The 23,506-nt window shown below is 31.4% G+C and overlaps 2 protein-coding genes, 1 long non-coding RNA gene and 1 other non-coding gene across 17 annotated transcripts; 2 read left to right on the top strand and 2 right to left on the bottom strand.

Moving 5' to 3' along the window:
- Nucleotides 1-3,338: 3,338 nt before the first annotated feature.
- On the bottom strand, nucleotides 3,339-6,507 carry LOC111902471 (glutamyl-tRNA(Gln) amidotransferase subunit A, chloroplastic/mitochondrial). The gene is made up of 10 exons (XM_023898298.3): nucleotides 5,909-6,507; nucleotides 5,517-5,828; nucleotides 5,262-5,441; nucleotides 4,986-5,080; nucleotides 4,789-4,864; nucleotides 4,636-4,713; nucleotides 4,408-4,501; nucleotides 4,253-4,302; nucleotides 3,791-3,895; nucleotides 3,339-3,623 (listed from the first exon to the last, which is right to left on the bottom strand). The coding sequence occupies exons 1-10, from the start codon at nucleotides 6,449-6,451 to the stop codon at nucleotides 3,531-3,533; spliced, it is 1,626 nt and encodes a 541-aa protein (XP_023754066.1). The 5' UTR covers nucleotides 6,452-6,507; the 3' UTR covers nucleotides 3,339-3,530.
- A 2,121-nt stretch (nucleotides 6,508-8,628) lies between these two features.
- Nucleotides 8,629-13,021, top strand: LOC111902472 (probable sugar phosphate/phosphate translocator At1g06470). Of its 2 annotated transcripts, none has more exons than XM_023898299.3 (13): nucleotides 8,629-8,785; nucleotides 8,948-9,597; nucleotides 9,684-9,853; nucleotides 10,006-10,091; nucleotides 10,179-10,228; nucleotides 10,326-10,393; nucleotides 10,486-10,586; nucleotides 10,716-10,728; nucleotides 11,183-11,367; nucleotides 11,451-11,537; nucleotides 12,353-12,447; nucleotides 12,536-12,691; nucleotides 12,771-13,021. In XM_023898299.3, the coding sequence occupies exons 2-12, from the start codon at nucleotides 9,125-9,127 to the stop codon at nucleotides 12,651-12,653; spliced, it is 1,446 nt and encodes a 481-aa protein (XP_023754067.1). In that variant the 5' UTR covers nucleotides 8,629-8,785; nucleotides 8,948-9,124; the 3' UTR covers nucleotides 12,654-12,691; nucleotides 12,771-13,021. The 2 variants fall into 2 exon arrangements, with proteins under 2 accessions (XP_023754067.1, XP_023754068.1); XM_023898300.2 differs by having other exon boundaries at nucleotides 8,651-8,785; nucleotides 8,953-9,597.
- A 4,657-nt stretch (nucleotides 13,022-17,678) lies between these two features.
- Nucleotides 17,679-21,246, bottom strand: LOC111902474 (uncharacterized). 13 transcript variants are annotated; one of them, XR_002853805.3, is made up of 6 exons: nucleotides 20,326-21,245; nucleotides 20,126-20,224; nucleotides 19,875-20,027; nucleotides 19,423-19,783; nucleotides 19,273-19,326; nucleotides 17,679-18,100 (listed from the first exon to the last, which is right to left on the bottom strand). It is a non-coding gene; the product is annotated as an uncharacterized LOC111902474 (long non-coding RNA). The 13 variants fall into 13 exon arrangements; XR_002853804.3 differs by having other exon boundaries at nucleotides 17,679-18,052; nucleotides 20,326-21,244; XR_006185315.2 differs by having other exon boundaries at nucleotides 17,679-19,326; nucleotides 19,423-19,549; nucleotides 19,654-19,783; nucleotides 20,326-21,242.
- Nucleotides 21,247-21,820: 574 nt separating this feature from the next.
- TRNAM-CAU (transfer RNA methionine (anticodon CAU)) lies at nucleotides 21,821-21,894 on the top strand. Its single transcript has one exon. It is a non-coding gene; the product is annotated as a tRNA-Met (tRNA).
- Nucleotides 21,895-23,506: the final 1,612 nt, after the last annotated feature.

Genomic DNA, 23,506 nt, shown 5'->3' with positions numbered 1-23,506 from the left:
AAGGGATTAATTATAACAAAATATTAAACATAAAGGTTTAAACTGTAAATTTATTTGGAATTGAATTTAAAATTTAAAATTTAAAATTTAAAATTTGATAGTCATTGTATTATGGTAGGTTTAATTTATGGAAAGTAAATTAATGATATATTGAAAATGAAAATTAAAGTAATGACAAGTGGAAAATAAATATATATTAAATTATGACAAAATGACATGTGGCTAATCTTATGAAAGAAGGACATGTGGCAAAGTCATTTTCATTTATTATAGTAGATTAACACTAAAACATTTTAATTGGGATTAACCTAATTATAATTTCATGTACGTCGTTTATTTCATCCTAAACATAATCTGTCAACACCAAAACACTTGTAAACAAAAGATAGAATTATAAGAAAGAAGATGAAGAGCATCAAAAACAAACTAGGAGCATAAATATCCACCCAAAAAAGGTAAAAAGGTTAAGAATCCTTATTCTTCATAGGCCCACATATCTAAATCAAAATGAACAGAGAGTTTGATTTCATATGACGAGAAAACTTAAACGACGTGCAGTCAAAGAATGGAAATCAAATTTGATTCGATGAGGGATGAGGGAGAACAACATGGAATGAACGACGTAAAGGAAGTTTTCTTTAGGTTTCATCGTAATTGAAATAATTTAATGTTAATCTTTAATATTTTGGAAGGGTATTTTAGTATAATCACATTGAAATTTGATTTGTATATTAGTTTTTTAATATTAATATTATATTTAATTTAAACCTAACTAAATTAAAAATTTTGATATCAATATGAGTTTTATAGTTTGAGACAGATATATATGTAATTTTAAATTGTATAAGGAAATAGACCTAATATTTAAAGTTTCCAAAGATATATATGAAAATTTCCCAACCTTTTTAAAACATTTTTTTTAGACTTGTTGACTTTTTAAAAAGCTAATTAATGCATTAAACTTTTTTACTATCCCAAACACCACCACCAAATAAAAGAAAATTGAGTAATTTAAACACTTTTTGTGGCTTTTAAAAAAAAAGTTTATAATTCTTTTCTTTTGAAAAATGACCATTTGGTCCGGGATGCGTATCTTTCGGACCGAATTCCGAAATGGATAAATAAGTAAAATGGTCTAACCCGACAATTTGGTCCTCATATATAACATGTCGTATAGAGGTGACAAAAATTGACACGACACGCAACCCGACATGAACCCGACACGAAATAAACGGGTTTGGGTAAGATATTTCAACACGTTTAAATAAACGGGTTGACACGACACGAAAATTAAATGGGTAAGGTTAGGGTTGATAACTTCAACTCGAATATGACTCGAAAATGACCCGTTTATTTATATGCAAGTTTTCTGAATTATTTAAATAAACTAGAAAGATACAATCAAAAGCATAAGTAAAAGAAAACCTTCGAATTGAATTGTTTTGTAATGTTGAAATGACTTAGCCGTCTAGATCAAGATTTCATTTCAGTTTTTCCATTCTCTCCCAAACTACCCAGTCTCTTTCACCACTCTCACATCCTCATGACATTGTCATCCGCCTCCCCAACTCCCACTCTTTTAATTTTGTCATCTAAATTTGCTATGACTTCATCTATTCCACCTCAAAACAATTAGTTTTTCATTTCCGCCTACCAAACTCCTACTTTTTCAACATGCTCAATCTTTTAACCTCACATGACACAACATATTTCAATGTATAACCCTAACCCGAAACCCGACACGAAAATAAACGGGTTGACACGACACGACACATTAATTAAATGGGTTGGGTTAGGGTCAAACACTTTCAACTCGTTTAGTGTTTCGACACGACACGAACCCGACACGACACGATTGCCACCTCTAATGTCGTACTCTGAACTCACTTTTTCGAACTCTATACCCCTTGTTTCGGATTATATCAATTTCAAAGAATAACATCTTCTAGCTATGAAGATATTCACTTTCGGATTATTATATATTAAAAATAAGGTTTTTTTGTATGAATTGATGCAATTACTTAGCTATAATTTTTTTCCTTCGAATTTTAATTGTTTTTTTTGGCTTTTATATGAGTATATGTGGGTATATATGTATACTAGGACAACTAAAAAAATTACATTTGAATCGGCCAGAATCAATTTTGGAATACACTAAACTAATCCGGAACGCATAGAACATATATGAAATATTTAAAACATCTCCAAAATGTCTTGAATATGTCTTGAATATAGTCCGAAATAGTATCCAGAACACATCCATCATAGTCCAGAATGGTGTTCGGAGCGCTGTCATTTTACTCTAGAACATGTAGTACTTGCCTAATTTAAATTCCTTTCATTATAGTATGAGAGAATATATGAAATAGTTGTCACTACAACTTACAAACCTAAAGTTGGCAGGGAAATCATGACTCGTTCACACCCCCCAAACATGCGGCCATGTTTAGGGCTTCATGTTTTGGTTGATATGTTAAAATGCCGATGGGTGTAGAATGTCACACATTACTATGTTATCTTATGTGCAAGGAGGTTACCTTGGTCTGACAGATAGGCGACTAGCGGGTTTGCTTTGACAAGAGGACTCCGTGTCTTGTTATCGGGTTGCGGTTCGAGTAGTATTTGCAGGCTACTTCATCTTCGACATAGTTCAGACAACATGTCTTTCCATTTGTTCAATACTTCATTTCATTGATTATCAGATGCAGATGTTATGCGAGTCTCCCTATTGTATATGTTAGAGCAGAGATTTTATGGTGCTTTAGAGAATGAAGTCAAGAACATAATGCTCTCTCTTTAGAATACATTAAATTCATGAGTACATTTAATTGGATAAAATATTTTTATAGTAATTAAATAATTATATTATATAATTCAATTTGTCAATATACTATGATGCTGTGTTTTCTTTTCCAAGATTCTACAAAAAAATGAAAGCAAGCATGATAATGGAAACACTCCTCTGAAAAAGAGGGCAGACTTGGGAGCAACTATGCAAAGAGGCTGATGACATGACTGTTGTAATGCATGAAGCAATCGATTTTTCTGCTGAAACCTTAGAATTTGGTAAAAGTCTCATTATTAAAACTTAAAAGTATGTTACTTTTTTCTCACCATGAATTGGGTATATTGGTAAAAAGAATAAGATACATTGCTATTTACTGCAATTTGTCATTTTCTCCATGATGCTTCTTGTTTTCAATAATTGTGGTGCTATAGGATCACAACCGTTATTTAAGATACATAAAGAACATAGACATTTTCTTTGCAAATTGCATATACATCTCCTAAATACTTCTATTTTCTTAGATGTAGAAGAACATCAAAACATACAATCATTGAGTTCAAAGCATTTCTAACTCCAATTTATGAATGAACACATAGTTTATACATCAAAAGAATCCGAGTTCAAAGCAAATTGACTACAAGAATATTACTACCTTTTGATACCCTCTTTCGGGACTATCATTCTAACTCATAATTCACCAAAAAAATAAGACAATTAATGACTTATATTATGATCAATTTTTCTAGAATTTAAATTCATCTGCTATCAGTGGTGGGATAAAGGAGCAACCTTGAAGCGTTTGTTCAAAGATATGGCCCACTCTCAGCAATTTTTCCTGCAAACATCCAGTAATATAAGCAGCATTTCTATAAAAAAAAAAAAAAAAAAAAGATTGATGAATATTATAAAATTTATTTTTCAGAATGTTAGGGTAAAATGGTCATTTAGTCTTAAACCTGTCTAGAAAAGTAAGAAAATTTATATATGAAGAAATTATCCCACCTCATCAAAAGCAGCCCCTATCATTTGAACACCAACAGGAAGGCCATTTTGGACAAATCCACATGGCAAAACCAATGCAGGCAATCCAGCCAAGTTGACATTCACCTGCAATTTCACAAATGAAAACAAAAAAGCCAAAACAATATTCAGAAAAAAACAAAAAAAAAAAAAACAACTTATTGCATTAAGAATAACACAAAAGGAACAAAGGGTAGCATTTAATAATAACGGCTATATCAAGAAGTCAATTAGTCAATAGGACTAAGTCACTGGAATTAGTCATATTAGTCCTGGTATTCAGGATGTGTGCTTCAACTGCCTATGTATGTGGGTTTAGTTTGTTTGCCGTAGCTTGTCTCTGTATATATATACTTGTATCATTCATCACTTTGATATATGAAAAAGATTAACTCTCAATTCTCATAAACTCTATATTTAAGAAACAAGCTTAGAAAGACTTACAGTCATAATATCCCCTGCATACATTGCCAAAGGATCATTTTTCTTTTCACCTATAAATAATACAAATATAACAAATAAATAAACAAACACTGGTTATGATTTGAGATGATTGTTTTCACATCAAGAAACAAAATATGATGATGTGGAAAATTTACCGATTTTATATGCTGCAGATGGAGCTGCAGGTGAAATTAGAATATCATGTTCATCTAATGCTGTCTTGAAGCTTTTCTGGACTACAGTTCTCACCTAAATCACCATAATTTACTGTTTACTCAATGATTTCTTGTATGTGAAAAAGACATAATTGCCCTTGTTGTTCTCATCATAAAAAAAATAACCCTAGAAAGCTTGTGTAACAAACACAACACAAAGTAAATTACCTGTTGAGCTCGCTTGTAATAGGCATCATAATAACCTGCTGAAAGGGCATATGTCCCCATCAAAATCCTCCTTTTTACCTGAAAAATCTTAACTTTATTTAAATCCTAACATTTTACAAATTTGCCCTTTATCATCAAGTTTTCCTTTCATACCTCTGGACCTAAGCCATTAGCACGAGAACCTCCATAAAGGGAACTTAGCTCATCAGAAACAATTTGGTTACCATACCTGGAAATTAAAAAAAAAAATGATGTTAGCAACCTATTATTCTGCTTTTATCCTACCAATCTTTATATTTTTATTAGGTTTCATATCTACATTTGAAGAAGAACAAGATTTTATATATTACCTAATACCATCATATCGAGACAAGTTGGAAGAAGATTCGGATGAAGCAAGAACATAGTATGCTGGTAATCCCAGAGAGAAAGAAGGTAATGACACCTGAAATCCATTATTAAACAGAAAAAAAGTCAAACCACTATATGTATTGATGATGAACATGAGAAGGGCATTTACGTCTTTTACATTGACAAAAAATTGCAACTTTTGTCCCATGGACATTAGTCTAAACACTGAATTGTCATGTCCAGCGACCTGAATGACTTGAAAATAAAATGGGAACCTCTGTCACTATACATCCCAATTCTTCCATATGAGAAATAGCACCACGAATAGATAAAACTACTTCTTGATCAACTCCATCACCAAGAGTTTCACGAATCACACCAACTCTTAGTCCTTTCAAGGGCTGTGATTCAAGATAATCTTTGGCAACAAACTGAGATGTGAAGTCAATAACCTCCTGAAGACATAGATTTTCATAAAGTTATGGCAATATTGTAATTTCAAGATAAAACCAAGGGCAAAATAAACATACCCGTTTGCTACTAGTGGCGTCGAGTTTATCATGGCCACAAACTGATTGAAGAAGGATGCCAGCATCAGCAACCGATGAGCCAAAGCATCCGATGACATCAAGTGATGATGCATATGCCACTAGTCCAAATCTTGAGACACGACCATATGTTGGTTTTAAACCTACGACACCACAAAATGATGCAGGTTGTCTGACACTTCCACCTGTATCACTTCCTAACGATACTACACATTGTCTAGCGGAAACAGCTGCAGCTGAGCCTCCTGATGACCCCCCTGGTACACATTCAAGGTTCCAAGGATTTGCAGTGACCTAATTTGTATCAAAATGAATACATTTATGGCAACTTGGTAGAAGAACCGGAGAAATTGGAAAGAAATTTGTAATCTAACCTGGTAAGCTGATCCTTCAGTGGTACTTCCCATTCCAAATTCATCCAAATTAGTTTTCCCAACGATAATGGCGCCACTCTCCTTCAACTTCCTAACAGCAGTCGCGTCAAATGGCGGTCGATAATTTTCCAGTATTTTAGATCCAGCAGTGGAAGGCATGTCGGCGGTACAAATGTTGTCTTTGACAGCAACCAATACTCCGGCGAGAGGTCCCACATCCTCGTTTCGATCAATTTTCCGGTCAATTTCATCTGCTTCGTTTAAAACGGTTTCTGAGACGTGAAGGAAGCTCTTGACATGGGGTTCGGTAAGGCGGAGACGGTTGATAAACTCTTCGGCAAATTGGCGGGCTGTTTTCTCCCGGGAATGGATGGATTTTTGGATAATTTGGATTTGAGAGGTGGGGGATGATGTAGAAACGGCCTGAGCTTGAGCGGCGGCGTGGATGGCTTTGGGATAATGGCGGTGGTGGTGGTGGTGGAGAGGTTTAGACCACCGGCAGTGGAGGAGGAGGATGCGAGGGTTTTGTACTGAAGATAGCATTTTTCCTCTCGTGGAGGGAGCGTGTCCGAGGAAAAAGAACAACCACCGGAGGAGGAGTCCGATTTAAACACCGTGGCATTTTTTTTTATTTATATATTTTTATTTGTTTAATATTTCTATCTATATTATTTTTAGATGTATTTTTGTTATGTGTTTCAACGTTCAAAGAAATTACATTATATATATTTTTAATTGTTTGTTAGTGATTAGATGTTAAATAAATTAATTAATTCGTTAATGACTTGTCTTAGGTTCAAATCACTTTACATTATACATTATGATCTTGCCCAAAATAATACTTCATGACTATGTTAAGTTTTATTAAAATATACTATTTTAAGAACAACATGAATAAGGCCATTATATTGATTTAATAGACATTTTTTTGAATGAAAATACATTGTTATATTCTAATTTTAATAAAAATACATTATTATAAAATAGTCATAAACCATTAATTTACATTATCCTAAAATAAAAAGGTTTAATAACAAAAATATAACACAATGAGTTTCAAGCATTAACTGATAGTTTTTTTTTTTTTTTTTTTTTTTTTTTTTTTTTTTTTTTTTTAACAAATTTCATATAATTTGATATAAAATATACAAGTTTCAAGCATTAACTGATAGTATGTTAGTTTTTTTTTCTTTTTTTTTTTATAACAAACTTCATGACTATGTTAAGTTTTATTAAAATATATTTTAAGAGCAACATGTATAAGGTCATTATATTGATTTTAATAGACATTTTTTTGAATGAAAATACGTTGTTATATTCTAATTTTAATAAGAATACATTATTATAAAATAGTCATAAACCATTAATTTACATTATCCTAAAATAAAAGGGTTTAATAACAAAAATATAACACAATGAGTTTCAAGCATTAACTGAGTTTTTTTTTTTTTTTTTTTTTTTTTTTTTAATAACAAATTTCATATAATTTGATATAAAATATACAAGTATCATAAAAAAAAAGTTTTATTAGATTTAATATACTATTTTTTTCATCGTTAAAATCGTTTTACTTGCTGTAAGATGACAATTTTCTTAGAACATCTCAAAAATGTTTTTCAAATATAATTGTATATAATCTATAGGAGTATTATGAATAGTCATTGTATCATATTCCTTTTTGATAAAAAAAAGATTAATGTTGAAGTTAGGCACTAAAGTATTATATTTGTAATTTTTTATTCATTAAATTTTATATAATATTTGAAACCAAATTTGTTTCTATTATCATCGGTGATAATGTGGCTTTTTTTTATTTTTTCTTTTTTCTTTATATGTTTTTTCATAATCTATTTTACTTTATTTCTATGTACTTTTTTAAAAAATATATTTAGAATTTCATTTCATGTAACTGTCTGGCTAAAGTATGGGGTATGACAACAAATAGTGAAAAACATGTAAAAGGATATAAAGATGGAAATAAAATTGTGAAAAAACAGATAAGAATGAAATAAAAATGAAGTTACAATGAGTCTTTGGCGTAGATGTAACGAGAGTTGATACATAGATGCTTATCAGCCAAAATTGTATAGATTTTGAAGTAGAATAATAAGTGTGTGAAAGATATTATAGAAAAATAAAGTTGTAAAAACAAACTATGACACAAAACATGTAAAAAATAAAAAATAAAGTTTTAAAATAATTTGTAAAAAACATAGTAAAAAAATAAAGTTCTATTACCATATTATGAAAAACATGTAAAAACGAAATAAAATATGGGGAAGACAATGGCGACAGTAGTGGTATGGACGATGACAACAATGGTGATGATGGTTGGGAGTGGATGGTGTGGGGTATGTGTGTTTTTATATTTTAATTTTTTTTGAATTAGAAAAATATAAAAAACAATAATTATTGATTTTCTAAAAATTTTTAAGTTTTTAATTTTGGAAAAACAGAAAATTTTTATTTTCTCTAAAAAAATTATTGAAGTAAATGTGTTTTCAAAATTCTAATTTTTCGTAATTTTTTTTTTTTTTTTTTTCCAGAAAATGATCTATTCTTCATTTTTCCGTAACCGCATTGTCAGTATATAATTTCAAATATTGTTTAGTGTTTAAATTAAAAAAGATAATAAAAAAAAAGTGTAATTTATTCCAAGCTAAGTGGACCGGAATGCATATGGTGCAATAGTTTAGGGACCATTTATGTTGTTCACCGTATAATTTTTATATTACAGATCTCTGTGTCTATTTCGTCGTTTGAATCTTCATAAGATCTACGTTTCTGAAACGCAACGTCAGCGAATTGCATCGTGTTTGAATTCTTTTGAATATCTATACCTTATTGCAACTAGATTCATTCAAGAAGCTTACCGAGGTACGTGTCTCAATGATTTTTTTACCATATTTGCATCAACAATACTTCATAAAATTGGGTTTTCAATGCAATTAAAAGTAGGCAATATATCGTGAGTTTTAATGTTTGTTGCAAAACGGATTTTCTGAGCTAGATTTTGAATGTCTTGTTAAATTTGATCAGAGCAGGTAATTTTCCGGAACTTTGATCACTTAGACTTCAGAACTTTATGACTTAGGTCAAACTTGATACGATCAAATCGTAGTGGAGTTTTCTATTCATGTGCTAGTTCTGTTCGGTGATATTGGTTAATCATGGGGGTTGGAGTTTAGATGGCTTCGACCACAAATCAGGAACAAAATGGTAGAGAGCGATTTAAACACCCAGAAAATTGCTCATGAGGAAGGATTCGGATTCCATAGGGACCCTTCATTCTCTAATTGGGGCGACAAAGATGGGATATACAATCAGAATCGTGTACAAGAGGATGAGATTGTAAATACAAATGAAGTGGACGACAATTTTGAACTTCCAGTGCTTCAAAAAGTTGATGAAGAACAGAGTAGTGAATTGAGGGGTGTAAAGATGAATAGAAGTGGCAGTATAGATATGTTTCCTGCTCCTAGTCCCAGAAGAGGAAACAAAAATGGGAATTATTCTTCTTTTGATATTGAAATTGCTGACAATAGAATGCTAGATCCTGAAGATACCGATTTTGTTGAAACATATATGGCTGTTTCATCAAGCTCCAGGAATCCTATTGCTGTTTCTGATATACTCAAGACATTGTTTTTCATACTCATGTGGTACATTTTCAGTACATTATTAACCCTGTAAGTCTCCTTTTCTTATTTGCAATATCTATTTCATGATTTCATCTTGATCTACAGTTTTAGATTGCGTTTCTCAATGTTAATAGGTATAATAAGACTCTACTCGGAGATGATATGGGAAGATTCCCTGCTCCCTTATTGATGAACACAGTTCATTTTGCAATGCAAGCTATTTTGTCAAAGGGTATCACATACTTTTGGTCTAAAAGATTTGAACCTTCTGTACCTATGTCAAAGAAGGACTACTTTGTGAGAGGTAAACATTCATAAAAAAAAAACAAATACATCCCATTGCTGTTGATATCATAGATGTATTTATAGCTCTAGTTCTTCATACATGTTGTTACTTTTTATTAACTTTTCTAATAAATAATAACTAATGCTACAGATGGACTTTGCCTTTCACAGTTGTACCCACGTCTCTTGCAACAGCACTGGATATCAACTTGAGCAATGCATCCCTTGTTTTCATCTCTGTTACATTTGCCACCATGGTTGGTCAACTCTCTCCATTCATATTAGTCAACTCAACTTACCTTTTTTTTTTTAATTAGTTTTAAATCTTTTTTCTTTGTTTGCAGTGCAAATCTGCATCTCCTATATTTCTTTTGATATTCGCCTTTGCATTCAGGTATTGTTATTTACTTCAATTTAGGGTTGTCTTCTTTTTGAACAAGTTCTTATTTTAGGCATCATTTTAATAGTATCTGTTGGGATTTACTGTGTAGGTTGGAGACTCCAAGTGTCAAACTTTTAGGCATTATTTTAATAATATCTGTTGGGATTTTATTAACAGGTATAATAAATAATAATCAATTGCACAATTTCTTATTTAGTTTTGTAGATTGCTTATATGGATATATATATATTTTTAATATACTTTTGCAGTTGCAAAAGAGACTGCATTTGAATTTTGGGGTTTTATATTTGTCATGCTTGCTGCTGTTATGTCTGGTTTTCGTTGGAGCATGACTCAGATCCTTCTTCAGGTATTTTAATTTGCAAAAAAATAGTTTCTGAAATATTTATCTCCTATCTTTTTTTCTATAAATTTGTACTAATATTATATTTTATCTTTTTGGGTAATTGGTTAACTCTGACATCTGTGGAACCTACAGAAAGAAGTCTATGGTAAGCAATTGCCTACATAATTAACTTTAGAGTAAATTACATTTTTGATCCCTGAGTATAATTTATTTTTGCAAATTTGGTCCCAGTAAGTTTTCACTTGCAATTTTGGTCCTTATTTAAGGTTTTGTAACGTTTTTGGTCCCTTTTCCAAGTAATATGCCATATTTTTGGGACCAAAATTGCAAAAATCAGCTATACTCAGGGACCAAAGATAATCGTTTTACATGGAAGATATTGTAAAAACGTTGCAAGAACCTTAAATAAGGACCAAAATGGCAAAAATCAGCTATATACAGGGAGCAAAAATAGTCATTTTACTTGGAAAAGGGACTAAAAACGTTACAAAAACCTCAAATAAGGACCCAAGTTGCAAGAGAAACCTACCGGGACCAAATTTGCAAAAATCAACTATACTCAGGGACCAAATTGGTAACATATTATCTTTATCAAACAGGTTTGAAAAATCCACTGGTGCTGATGAGTGTTGTAACTCCAGTAATGGCTGTAGCAACTGCTTTGTTTTCTCTGATTTTGGATCCATGGGATGAATTCAGAAGGACAAGTTATTTTGATAGCCCATGGCATATCACCCGAAGTGGCCTCTTGATGCTTTTGGGGGGAACTCTCGCCTTTTTTATGGTAATTGTTTTTAATATAATATAATTAATTGTTTGTGATTATAATAATTAATAATTAATCTTTGCATGTTTTTATATTTGCAGGTGTTAACAGAGTACATTCTTGTTTCAATGACAAGTGCAGTAACAGTGACTATTGCTGGAGTTGTGAAGGAAGCTGTCACAATACTGGTATGACAGTTGACAGTTGACAACTTTTTAAGTAAAAAAAATCAATGACTTAATCATTACAGAAAATAGTTTAGTGGCTAAATTGTAAAATGATAAAAGTATGTTGTGTCTTTATAGATTTATAATCTTAACACAAAAGAGTCTGATTATAAACCTCAAATACATATCAACATAATATAAGAATATCTTGATTAGTTTTGGATTTGAGTAAATTACAAAAATGGTCCTGGTGTATTCTGATTTTTATGGTATTTAGTCCAAAGTTGAAACAGTTTTCAATTATGGTCCTTATTTGTATGTTTTTATCGATTCTGATCCTTGGAACCTTGAAATAAGGACCAAAATCAGAATGTCATAGGAACAAAAAAAATATGAAACTTTGAAGCAAGAGCAAAAAGTGAAAAGAAGTTTCATTTTTGGACTAAACATGATAAAAATCTGAAAGCACAGGGACCATTATTGTAATTTACTCTATAAATTATAACCAGAAACTGTTTTTGCTTTCTGATTCCTACAGTGTTTAGTCCAAAATCAAAACATCTTTAATTTTGGTCCATGGAATCTTGAAATAAGGCCCAAAAACTAGAAAGTCCCATATGAAACCTTAATATAAGGACCAAGATTGGAAAACGTTTCATTTTTGGACTAAATATGGTAAAATGCTGAAAGCACAGGGATCATTTTTGTAAATTACGTGTATGAATTATAACTAGAAAATGCTAACGAAACAACGATTTCACCAACATTAGTTGTAATTAGATATCTCAGTTTTATTTAATTACAAAGTATTTTAAAATTTTAAATTTATTTTTCAGGTAGCTGTATTTTACTTTCATGATGAATTCACATGGTTAAAAGGAGCTGGTCTCATCATAATCATGTTTGGTGTGAGTTTATTCAACTGGTACAAGTAAGTCATAAAAAACCTCTCAAGTCATTTCAAATGTCTTTTTTGACCAAAAATAATTTAATTTATTTATTTTTTTCTAAAATACTAGGTACCAAAAGTTCCAGAATAGAACAAGAAGCGGAGCTAAAATAGCAAAATCTGACGATACTACCCCTGCAAGATATGTTATTCTTGAGGATATGGAAGGCGAGGAAATTAGTCCTTAATTATTCCTTCATCATGTTTGTTACATTCTTCATTTCAAGTAAGTTCTTTTTTCCTGAATATTAATATTATTAAATGAATTGTTTTTCAATTGTTATGAAATTACGACAAATCTGCAGATGGAAATACATAAACTGGAGGAGTTATTTACCAGGACTCTACAAAAAAAATGTAACAGAAATGCTATGAAGTATGAACCCCTTTTATATCATTATTAGTCTTCTTTTTTGTTTTTGTAGATCATATACATGTTCTAGGGGTTCATTCGTAAATTGTCAAATGTAATTTTGTTGTTGCTGCATAATTTTCCAAAAATGTACTTGCATATGATTCATCATATATATATGATTTTGTTCTTTCTTGGTGTAAAGTCTCTTCTTACCATCATTTTGTGTAGTATTGTATATGTATGGTCTAATTGATATCCTAAAAACCCTTTTAGACTATGTTTGACATAACATATATAAAAGTTACTAACCAATAAGCTAGCTGAGAAAAATGACACAATCGGTAAAACTAACTGATAAGTTAGCTAATCTGAAAAATGTTAAATGACATAAAAAGACATGTAAAAAAACAATAAAACAAAATATTCTGTTTTGTGACAAAATTATATAAAACATAAATTTTTGTGTACCAAGAAAATATGTTGCAAATCACTTCCCTAAGTTAATATATAAAATGATGGAAATATGATCTTAACAACCAAAAATGTAAAAAAAGTAATTCGTAAAATGAAAAGGAAGTGATAAAAATTAATATATCATATAGTTGAGATTTTTTCTTTTTTCTTTTCCTGAAACGCTAGTATTAGTATGTATTTTTTTTATCCGACAATATAAAAGATTGAAATAAACTCGTTAGTTAATATATGATAAAAAAATAGTCATAGAACAATGTTATTAATATTTAATTAGTAAGTCTTTAGAAAAAAGAGACGAAAGTTGTTAATTCCTTAAAGTTTTCTAGCCAAAATTTGAATATTAAAAGGTTCCTAAACAATGTAAAGTTTTCTAGCCAAAATTTGAATATTAAAGTTTTCTAGCCAAAATTGATATCTTAAAAACCCATTACTGGAATCAGCGAGTTTTAGAAAATTAATCAAAGTTGTCAATTTCTTAAAGTTTTGTGGCAAAATTTTAAATATTAAAAAGCTCCTAAAAATGACCAGACCAAAAAATTAAAATAGATAAAAAATAAGGACCAATTATGTTAAATGCTTAGAAACTTTACTTTTACCAAGGGAACATTCTATAAATTGTTATATAAATAAGCACATAAAATATATATAAATCAAAAGGTTTAAAGAAATGTTTGATAAAATTGTTTTGTTTTTCTTGTGACGTGGGATTAAGGATTTGTTTTGGACTTTACTATAAAAAACCATTCGTTCGTGATTACAGGTTGCAAAATTTTATCCAAGAAACAAACGGTGGCCGAAATAGTTGAACGAGTTCAGGAATTATATAAACATTACAATTTAAAACTCAGTTGAATATTGTAAATTTGATTTTAATTTTTTGAGGACCAATAGTCAGACTTAAATAAGTATGCTTCGAGCTGTAAAAAAATGTTATTTTAAATTTAAATGTAACGTTATCTAATCTAATTAATCTAAACTATAATGAGTAGATTATCATATTAGTTGCTTCTAAGACGTACGACAGTTATTGGTGATCTTCACCAACAAAAAATCGAATAAGAAAAAGAAATTATATAAGAAACCCAATCAACCGACTCGTGGAGGTTGGTTTATCTTAAGTTGATATAAGGTACCATTATTTGTTACAAACAATTTATTGAAAAACTAAGTGTGAAATCCGTGTATTACACGGGTTGGTTCAAAAAAAAATTAAACATTAAAGTGTAAACGGAAAATATTTTTTAATGTATAACTTTAAATTAAGAAAGATACATATTTATTGCAATTTAATATATCATATTTAATACTTTACATATATAAGTATATGACTTTAATTTTAAAAATTGGAACAAACCAAAAATTAACAAGTGGATAATATTTAATTCAAAAATACCACAAAATGACAAGTGTCAAAATTAACGAAAGATTGATACGTGGCAAAAAAACCTTCATTTATTAAGGAGGATATTCAATATTTTTTTTTAAAACAACTAAATTATAACATAAAATACATAAATAAATAGACTATTACAAAATGTTAATGATAATATTGGTGTTATGAAGCCAAACAACCAAGTTAACTTTTAATTTCGAGTTTATATGAACAATCCAAAAGTAAGAATGAGAAGTTATTTTGTTAGAAATAGAATCATTATGAAATTTTTGAGAACCGTAATTTTAAATCATCTTTGTATTGTCATATTTATACATACATTTACACATTATTTTAATACATTTGAGTTATATTTTGGTAAAAATGCAAAGATATTTAGTACTTATAATAATCAAATTGTATGTTGCAGTAAAAAAATGATATTCTCGAGGAAAATGAGCTGGAATTGAAGAAAGCTGGATACTTTGAGTACTGAAGCTGAAAATAGAGAAGAAAAAGTCGTGTAAAGTGCATGTCATGACATGGACAGAGAAGCTTACCAAGACTTGGGGTGTAGGCGTTTTAAATGTGGACCACATCGTGGAGGTCTAATTTCCACGGTGAGGCAACCAATTTTTGGCATATATATGCATCTCGAAATTTATGTCAAATTTCAGGAGTCGCTTTGGGAATTAAGTTAAGAGCTGCGACTAAAACCCTCTGAAGAACCCTTGGAAGATCAAAATTCGTTTGATGTTCAAGCATCGAAGAGATTTAAAAGGAGAACAACATTTAATCATCCGTTTTGCTAGCTTTAACCATGTCTAGTCTAATTAGCTTTGATTTTATGTTTTTTTTTTCTGTTTTAGTTGTGGGGTAATCACCCTATACTTCTATTTGGTGAAGATGAGCCCGTATCCCATGTGTTGATTTTGAATTTATAGATGTTTTGTGTTGATTTTACTAGTGTTTGATAATCACAATCCTAACATGTTGAAGTCCTAGCTTATATTGCTTATTATACACGTTTTGTGTAGTAGATGATTATTCAAACTGCATGAATTTGTTATCTAGTTGTTTAAGACTATTAAATAATTAGATGTTGAACAAATCTTAGAGTTAGGTAAATAAAAGTTAGCTACTTTGATTGTGTTATAGAGCATAATTGATCCATAATTTGCTTGTCTTGATCTAGGATAGGTAATTCATAGATTTATCGTTTATAGTCCAATTCATGCTTATATCAATTTTGTGTCTAACTTGTGATTGATCATTACATGATAATTCATAAATTGGTAGATCTAGGTATCAGATTATGATAACTAGTAATCTAATGAATTGATAATCAATATAATTTATCCATTAGAAATCAACCATATGAGAGGGGGGATTCAGAACTAAATGGAAGAATTCTTCAAACTTGAATTAAAAATCGTTTTCTTTGCTTGCTTAGTTTTCATATTTGTTTAATTGATAATTGTTTGAGTTAAGATGTTGAACTTGCAAAATCAGTAAAATCCAATAAGAAAAGTCAATGAAAACGAAGCTTTAATGGCTCCAAGTCAAACATCATCCCATATCCTAGTCAAGAACCATTACCAACATTTTTCTTTAATACATTATGTAACATAATACCTGCAATTTATTGATGGAGCCGGAAATTTTGGACCAAACCCCATGTGATTTTTCTCATAACTCGGCCCAAACCCAACTCTAACACCATGAATGAACCGAAATACAACAACTCACGAAAGAAACATGATAAATATAGCAAACTAATACCTTTATTTGAGCAACAACGCCTTAATTAAAATTGTACAAACTCCATTTAATCCACAAAATTTTATATTGACCACCTTCTACTCCCCAAAATAAAAGAGATTGCAAACTTTCTAGTTGTGCAATCACTTTCTTCGAAACTTTAAAGACTGACATATAAAATATGCCCAAGCTACCTACAATCGATTCAACAACATATTATTGTTTAGTGTATCACACACCGGTGCGACACAATCCTATAAGTGTTTGTACATGTTGAAGTCTGCTCTTTCTCCAAAAGGTCTCTTTTCTAGAGACAATTTTGAACTTCACATATATTAATATGGTATGAAAATCGGCATCTAACACCCTCGTGGCGTGGCTTGACACATCCCTGTCTATATTCACTGCACCTCTGTCTCTTTGAGAGGGAGTGTTAGTGTATCTCAAATTGTTGCGACAATCCTATAAGTGTCTATACATATTGGAATATCCCATCTCTCCATAATATATTAATGTTTCATCCACCAACACAAAGCATTTTTATTTTCCAATAGAAAGCTTGATCTTGAATATCTTAATCAACATATCCCAACGAATCACTCAAGACAGATTAGAACTCACCCTAAGATCCAAATAAGTAAAAGGTAACCTAGCCGGACAACATCCTATTGTTATAAAATAAATGATGTGGAAGAAACACAATCGAACAATCACACGAGAACACAATCATATAGTAGAAACCCGAACGGAAAAAATCTCTATAAACGGCCACTACTTATTAAAATGTTACATTGCTGATAAAACTCCAAAGAGATAGGAGAAAAAAATAATATGTAGGAATGAACAATAATAGATAAAAGATCTAAAAGGCTTTAGATGATTGTCTCACACGAATCCTAATCATACTAAGAAAATCCTTATACTCAGGAAACATTCCTAAATAAACATGAGGTGTTTTAATAAAATGATAACTTCTTAATCTTAATAGGTGTTGTTTTCTTAACCTACATATAACAAATGAAATAAAAGGGAGATAATGGTGATAGATCAAATCTCCCAAAACCCACTGGATACAAATCTTTTAAACTCAATGCAAATACCTTAGATAATACATTTACATTATTATAAACACATAAAAATATTATAACGATGCCAAACCACTTGTGCCAAAATGGATTTCATACAATATCATGTATAACATGCTCCCTAATGTATTAAAAAAATAAAACTGATACCTTGCTCAAATAAAGCTTTATCCAAATTAGAGATGAAATATTGAAGAAGTAAAAACTTCACACCGAATGTCATACGACATAAATGTCTTTTAAGCAAAATACATCTTCGTATCATAGTGTTTGAAAAATACCCCTAGGTATTAGAGTCTTGAGAATACCTACGCCATTAAATTCTTGAAAATACCTTATAATATTATAATGGTTGAACAAGCCAAACAATCTTTAAAAATTATTTTTGTCCACGAATAAATGATAGGATCGCATGATCTGAACCAAAGCCAAAAGCCTCTAAAACTTGGCACTAAAAAGAGCAATAACCCGAAACTCCAAAAGAGTTCAACCCACAATGAAGTATTGTTGATTGTGGATGATTCCAAACATCATCTCCTCCTAAATAAACCAACTAATCATCACAATCAACTTGAGCTAAAAGAATCACTACAAAAAAAATGCCAATTAGTGACTATAGTGAAATGGTCACTAACAAGAGAAAGAGTCGTCACTAAGTGATTTAGTGACCAAATATCTAGTTGTCACTTTTCGTCACTATAGGTCCGTCACAAAAGTGATTTAGTGACCAAATATATATATGGTCACTGAATAGTGACTAAAATATAATGGTCACAAAATCTGTGACAACCGGTTTCGTCACTAAATCTTGTCACTAATCAGTGAAGGTCGTCACTAATTTATATAATTAGTGACCACAAAAAGTGGTCACTAAATAAATATTGTTAGAGACCAAAAAAAAGTGGTCACTGCTTAAGAAACTACGAGAAAGACAATACACTATAACTGAGTTGTTATACATTTTTCATAGATATAATTGGATAGAATTTTCATAGCTAATGATAGAAGTAGAATGCTATAAATAACATACCATCGAAAGTATGTCTTTATTTCTTACAAATAGATATCGAATTTTTACAAAAAAAATATTTTAAAATTAAAAGACATCAAAATAAAAATAAACATTCTCAAGTGTCTTTACGACCATTTTGTCATATATTCACATTTTAAATTATGTTATTAGTAAATATGGAATTAGAAAATATGGAAAACAATAATTATTGCTTTTCCAAAATTTCCAACTTCTTTGTAATTTAAGAAAACATTCATTTTCCGTAAAAAATTTAGAAAACAAACAATTTTTTTCACATTTTTGCCCGCACGCAAACAAGAAAAACATAAGTGATGAATACAATTTTTCTCAAAAAAACAAACACCACCCAATTCATGTCCCACTTAAGTCAAAAGCAAACAAGACCTTGGTTCTTTTTCAAAGATTCAATAAATTTACAAACGCAACAAGATGAAATCTCTTGTAATTACAAAATGTTACAAATAAAGTATATTTTCATTCTATTTGTAACGGAGACAAGACATAACTCATAACAATTTACAAATTTGCCCTCATTTATCCATATATTGGTGGGAAAAACAAAAAGAAACAAGGAGTTTGCAATTGTAAATTACGTTTTTGTCCTTTAGTTATTATGTAGTTCGATTTTAGAAAACCATTTAAAACCCTTAAAGTGATAATCGTAAAGATTTTTTAATATAATTATAACTTAATGAAGATATTATCGTTGGAGAAAAAACAAATTTACCTGATTTAGAGAATTCTATGGGGTTTCATACTCTGCTGCTAAAAAGACAAAAATCTACAAACACAAGGCAATTGATTTGTTAGATGAAAATTGTTGTTTCTTTTTGTGTGCTAAATGAACAATCTAAAAGACAGTAAATGACTATTTTACCCATCTATCTAGGATTGTTGTTATATCAGGTGTGCTGAATGAAAACCTTAAGTTAACCACTTTCAACATTTTTTTCTACTTTAAGCAACCATCTGTTTTTGCAAGATAAAAAAAATATTTTTTCTACCTTTCAAGGATGAATGCAATATTGTCAGACATATATTTGTAAAAAAAATTGAATTTTTCCAACAATGATAGTCAATGAATAAAAGGTTCAAAAATAGCATATACCATTTGGCAAAGATTCCCCGGTGATAATCAACGCTTCCTCAAGAAAATAAACATACTTTGAGTAGATTTGCTAAAAGCAATCACATTCTTCAATGGCTTTTGGGGAATGCTCTATAAAAATTTTAACAGCCTATCAAGTAACAAATCATAGATGATATAAGTCATAAGAACAATATTCCTTACTAGAAATTTACTCTTTAAATTGCATAAAAAATACATACCTCATAAGCACCCAAAAGGTCTAACTCATCAACAAAATAAATGATCTTAGTGTAATCATTAAACAATCTCTTTCTAAGAATCTCAGGCTTTTCATCCGTATATTTGTAATTACTTTGCAGTGACACTTACAACTCAAGCAGTTGCGCTTCAAACTATAAAAAAAATCAGGGGAACAAAAGAAAATGAAATGATTGAATTCTCAAGGTTCAGTTTTTATTATAAAAAACATCCGTATTTTTATAATGTTCACCTTGAATCTTGAGGATTCCAGTTTAGCTTTTAGCTCGGAATGAGAAACCTTAGATGGGGTGACATTCTCCAGCTTTATCCTGTTCATTACCGTGTAAACCTTCACATTCACAAAACGAATTTTAATCAATAAATTTTCATATTCCAAATAAATTTAAAATAAATCCTTAATATAACAAGGACATATTAGTATATTACTACCAGAGAATCCAAGACACTTTCAAGAGTTGTGATCTATGCTTCACAGTCTTCAGCATAAGAGACACCTAGTGTAGAAATTTTAGTACAACAGAAGAGTTGTGAATGGTTAAATTATCAACTTCAAATGGATTTGGAACTCTAAACCAAAAGGTAATTACTGATTAAGTGTAAAATAATGATCAACAATCAACAATCTAAATAATCAAAGCAAGAATAAAACACCTTGAGAAAGCCACCGTTCCCTATGAACGTCAAGTTTGTTGGTCATAAGAACATGGATTCAATTGTCAAAATTAAGAAAATAACAAGAACAAAATAAATAAAATTAGGTCAATTGATGCTGCTCATAATAACATAGATTCAATTGTCCATCTAACCTTCTTTCAAAATTTAATCCAGTAGATGAAATCACCAGGGCTGATCGATTGAGAGAGAGAGAGAGAGAGAGAGAGAGAGAGAGAGATACCAAAGGATATAGGGAAGGAGGAGGCGGCGCCAATCAGTGGGAGGACGAACCTTACCACTGGCAGCTATGTTGTCGTTTTTGTGCTTTCACCGCAAGTAAGAAGTGGCGACGGCATCGACGTGAAGGAATTCCCTCGCCAGGACGAATTCTTCTCGAACTTTGTTGATGACATCGTCGATGACTCGGATATCGACAGAAGTAGTCATCGAACTTGCCATTTCCTAGATCCTTGAAACTCTCGGCTGACAAAAAACCCTAAGCAGTAGAAATTGGATTTGGAGTTGACGAATTGGAGATTGGGGAAGGTTTAGGGCTTGGAGATGGTGGTGAAACGACGGAAGAGGTTTGTTTGCATACAATGTGGTCTAGCATGTTTTGTTACTCTATCACTCATAGTTTAGGGTAAGTCACATTTTCACCCTTGTGGTTTGATGACCAACTTATCTACTTCTAACATATGTTGGTCAGTGACCACTATTTTGTGGTCACTCATTGTTTTTTTAGTTTGTATTTCAATGACCATATTGTGTCATCACTACATGCCGTTTAGTTGGGTTCAAATAAAGAAAAAAAATTAATGACTATTATTTTTTGTCACTAAGCCTGTAATGCAGTGACCACTTTTTTTGGTCATTAAAGCATCCAATAGAGCTTTTACTTTATCATTAGTGACCGGTGAGTGACGACATATATAGAACCGGTCACTAAACTTATAGCATTACCAAAATCCAGTGACGACTTAATATATGGTCATTAAATGATGATGTTAGTGACCAGATTTTAGGTGGTCACTAAAAAATCGTCACTAAAAATGACTTTTCTTGTAGTGAATTTTCATCGTCACTTGTAAAGGAAAAACCTTATATGCCATGATCCAAAAGTGGAAATTTATAAATGATGGTAGTCATAAAAAAACCATATTAAATGGCCTCTAAAAAGGCTAAAGAAAAAGAAACAATTTAGTACAGATATGGTAGAGGGGCGCATTCAATCCTTGCTTGTCTATTAGTTTTCAGTTCTTCTCTTCGGCGCGGGGTAGAGCAGTTTGGTAGCTCGCAAGGCTCATAACCTTGAGGTCACAGGTTCAAATCCTGTCTCCACAATACTTTTTGTCAAAAAAATTGTATGTTTTACTCTGGTAACTAGTAATTAGTTAACACTTTTTGTTTTGGGGTAGAAGGCAAAAAGGGGAAGGATAGAATCACTACACTATCACTTTTATAAGATGTACTGGTTTTTTATAGAGTGTCTATCTCGACCTTACTCGGCCGTAGACACTTGAACCTAACCAATTTGTTTTTTGCAAGATTATTTTTAGACCTAAAGCCAAATAAAAACACCATAACAAGAAAATTCTCCTTTTTCTTACACCAAAATCGACAATCTTGTTTACCATTAAATGAAAACCATTTGCTCAAGTCAAACCACAATTCCAACCACCTTCACCAACAATTCAACCAATAACTTAGCTATAATCTTATAATGCACCCCAATACGACTAATATGTCCATAATCTTTTAGGAATATATGATTGGTCGTCTTGGGAATAAGTGTTATAAACGATGAATTACAACCATTTGGAATGAATATTGAGTCGTAAAATTACATAACAAAATCAACAATACCTTTTTTCTAAATATTTATAAACTTTTTCATAAATAATAAAGGAAAATCCAACCGAACTTGTCGCTTTATCATCCCTGCAAGACCAAAGTGCATTTTTAATCTCTTCGGTTGTGAAATGGTTTGTTTAACTTGAATTGAGTTTATAATCTAAACTCGATCCTCTATTACACCCCGGATAGCCATTTAACACCGCTTTCTATTGAGCATATCATAATATCATATCATGAAAACCTTAGGTTGCGTTTAGTTATGGAAAAACAATTTTCATTTTCCGTTTTTTGTTTTCCCTTTTCGATTTCCGTTTTCCGTTTTCATTTTTCATTGAAAAATTTAGAAAACGCGTTTAGTTAAACTTATTCATTTTTCATTTTCAGTTTTAGAAAATTAGAAAACGTCTTTAGATGTGTATTTTTCTATCGGTTTTCATTTTTAGAAAACGGTAGTGGTGGTAGGGTGTGGGTGGGGGCGGTGACGATGACGGTAGCGGGTCGGCGGCGGTGGTGGTGATGATAGGCGATGGTGGTGGCGGCGACAATTGTGTCAGTAGTGGTGATGGCGGCGACAACGGTGGTGGTGGTGCTAGTGACGGGTTAGTGGTGGTGGTGGTGATGGTGATGGTAGGTCGGTGATTGTCGTGGTGGTGTTGGGTGGGTAGGGGTGCGAGTGTGTGTTTGTGTGTGTGTGTGTGTTTGTGGGGGTAGGTGTAGGTTTGTGTGTGTGTGTGGGTATGTATGTGTGTGTGTGTGCGGGTGGTGTGTGTGTGTGGGTGGGTATGTATGTGTGTGTGTTTGTTTGTGGGTGGGTGTGTGTGTGTGGGTGGGTATGCATGTGTATGTGTGTGTGTTTGTGGGTGGGTGTGTGTGTGGGTGGGTATGTATATGTATGTGTATGTGTGTGTGTGTGGGTGGGTATGTATATGTATATGTATGTGTATATGTGTGTGTGTTTGTGTTTGTGGGTGGGTGTGTGTGTGGGTGGGTATGTATATTTATATTTATATGTATATGTATGTGTATGTGTGTGTGTTTGTGTGTGTGGGTGTGTGTGTGGGTGGGTATGTATGTGTGTGTGGGTTGGTGTGTGTGTGTG

Source organism: Lactuca sativa, chromosome 8 (assembly GCF_002870075.4).
Source record: "Lactuca sativa cultivar Salinas chromosome 8, Lsat_Salinas_v11, whole genome shotgun sequence".
NCBI lineage: Eukaryota > Viridiplantae > Streptophyta > Magnoliopsida > Asterales > Asteraceae > Lactuca > Lactuca sativa.
The sequence above is the reverse complement of the archived record's forward strand: the minus strand, read 5'-3'. Positions and strand labels throughout refer to the sequence as shown.

Coding starts and splice junctions, on each gene's coding strand:
- LOC111902471 (XM_023898298.3), bottom strand. CDS start 6,451: ATGCTATCTTCAGTACAAAACCCTCGCATCCTCCTCCTCCACTGCCGG. Junction 5,829..5,908: donor CTGAAGGATCAGCTTACCAG/GTTAGATTACAA, acceptor GATACAAATTAG/GTCACTGCAAATCCTTGGAA. Junction 3,624..3,790: donor TAGGGGCTGCTTTTGATGAG/GTGGGATAATTT, acceptor GGATGTTTGCAG/GAAAAATTGCTGAGAGTGGG.
- LOC111902472 (XM_023898299.3), top strand. CDS start 9,125: ATGGTAGAGAGCGATTTAAACACCCAGAAAATTGCTCATGAGGAAGGA. Junction 11,538..12,352: donor AGGAAGCTGTCACAATACTG/GTATGACAGTTG, acceptor TTTATTTTTCAG/GTAGCTGTATTTTACTTTCA. Junction 12,448..12,535: donor AGTTTATTCAACTGGTACAA/GTAAGTCATAAA, acceptor CTAAAATACTAG/GTACCAAAAGTTCCAGAATA.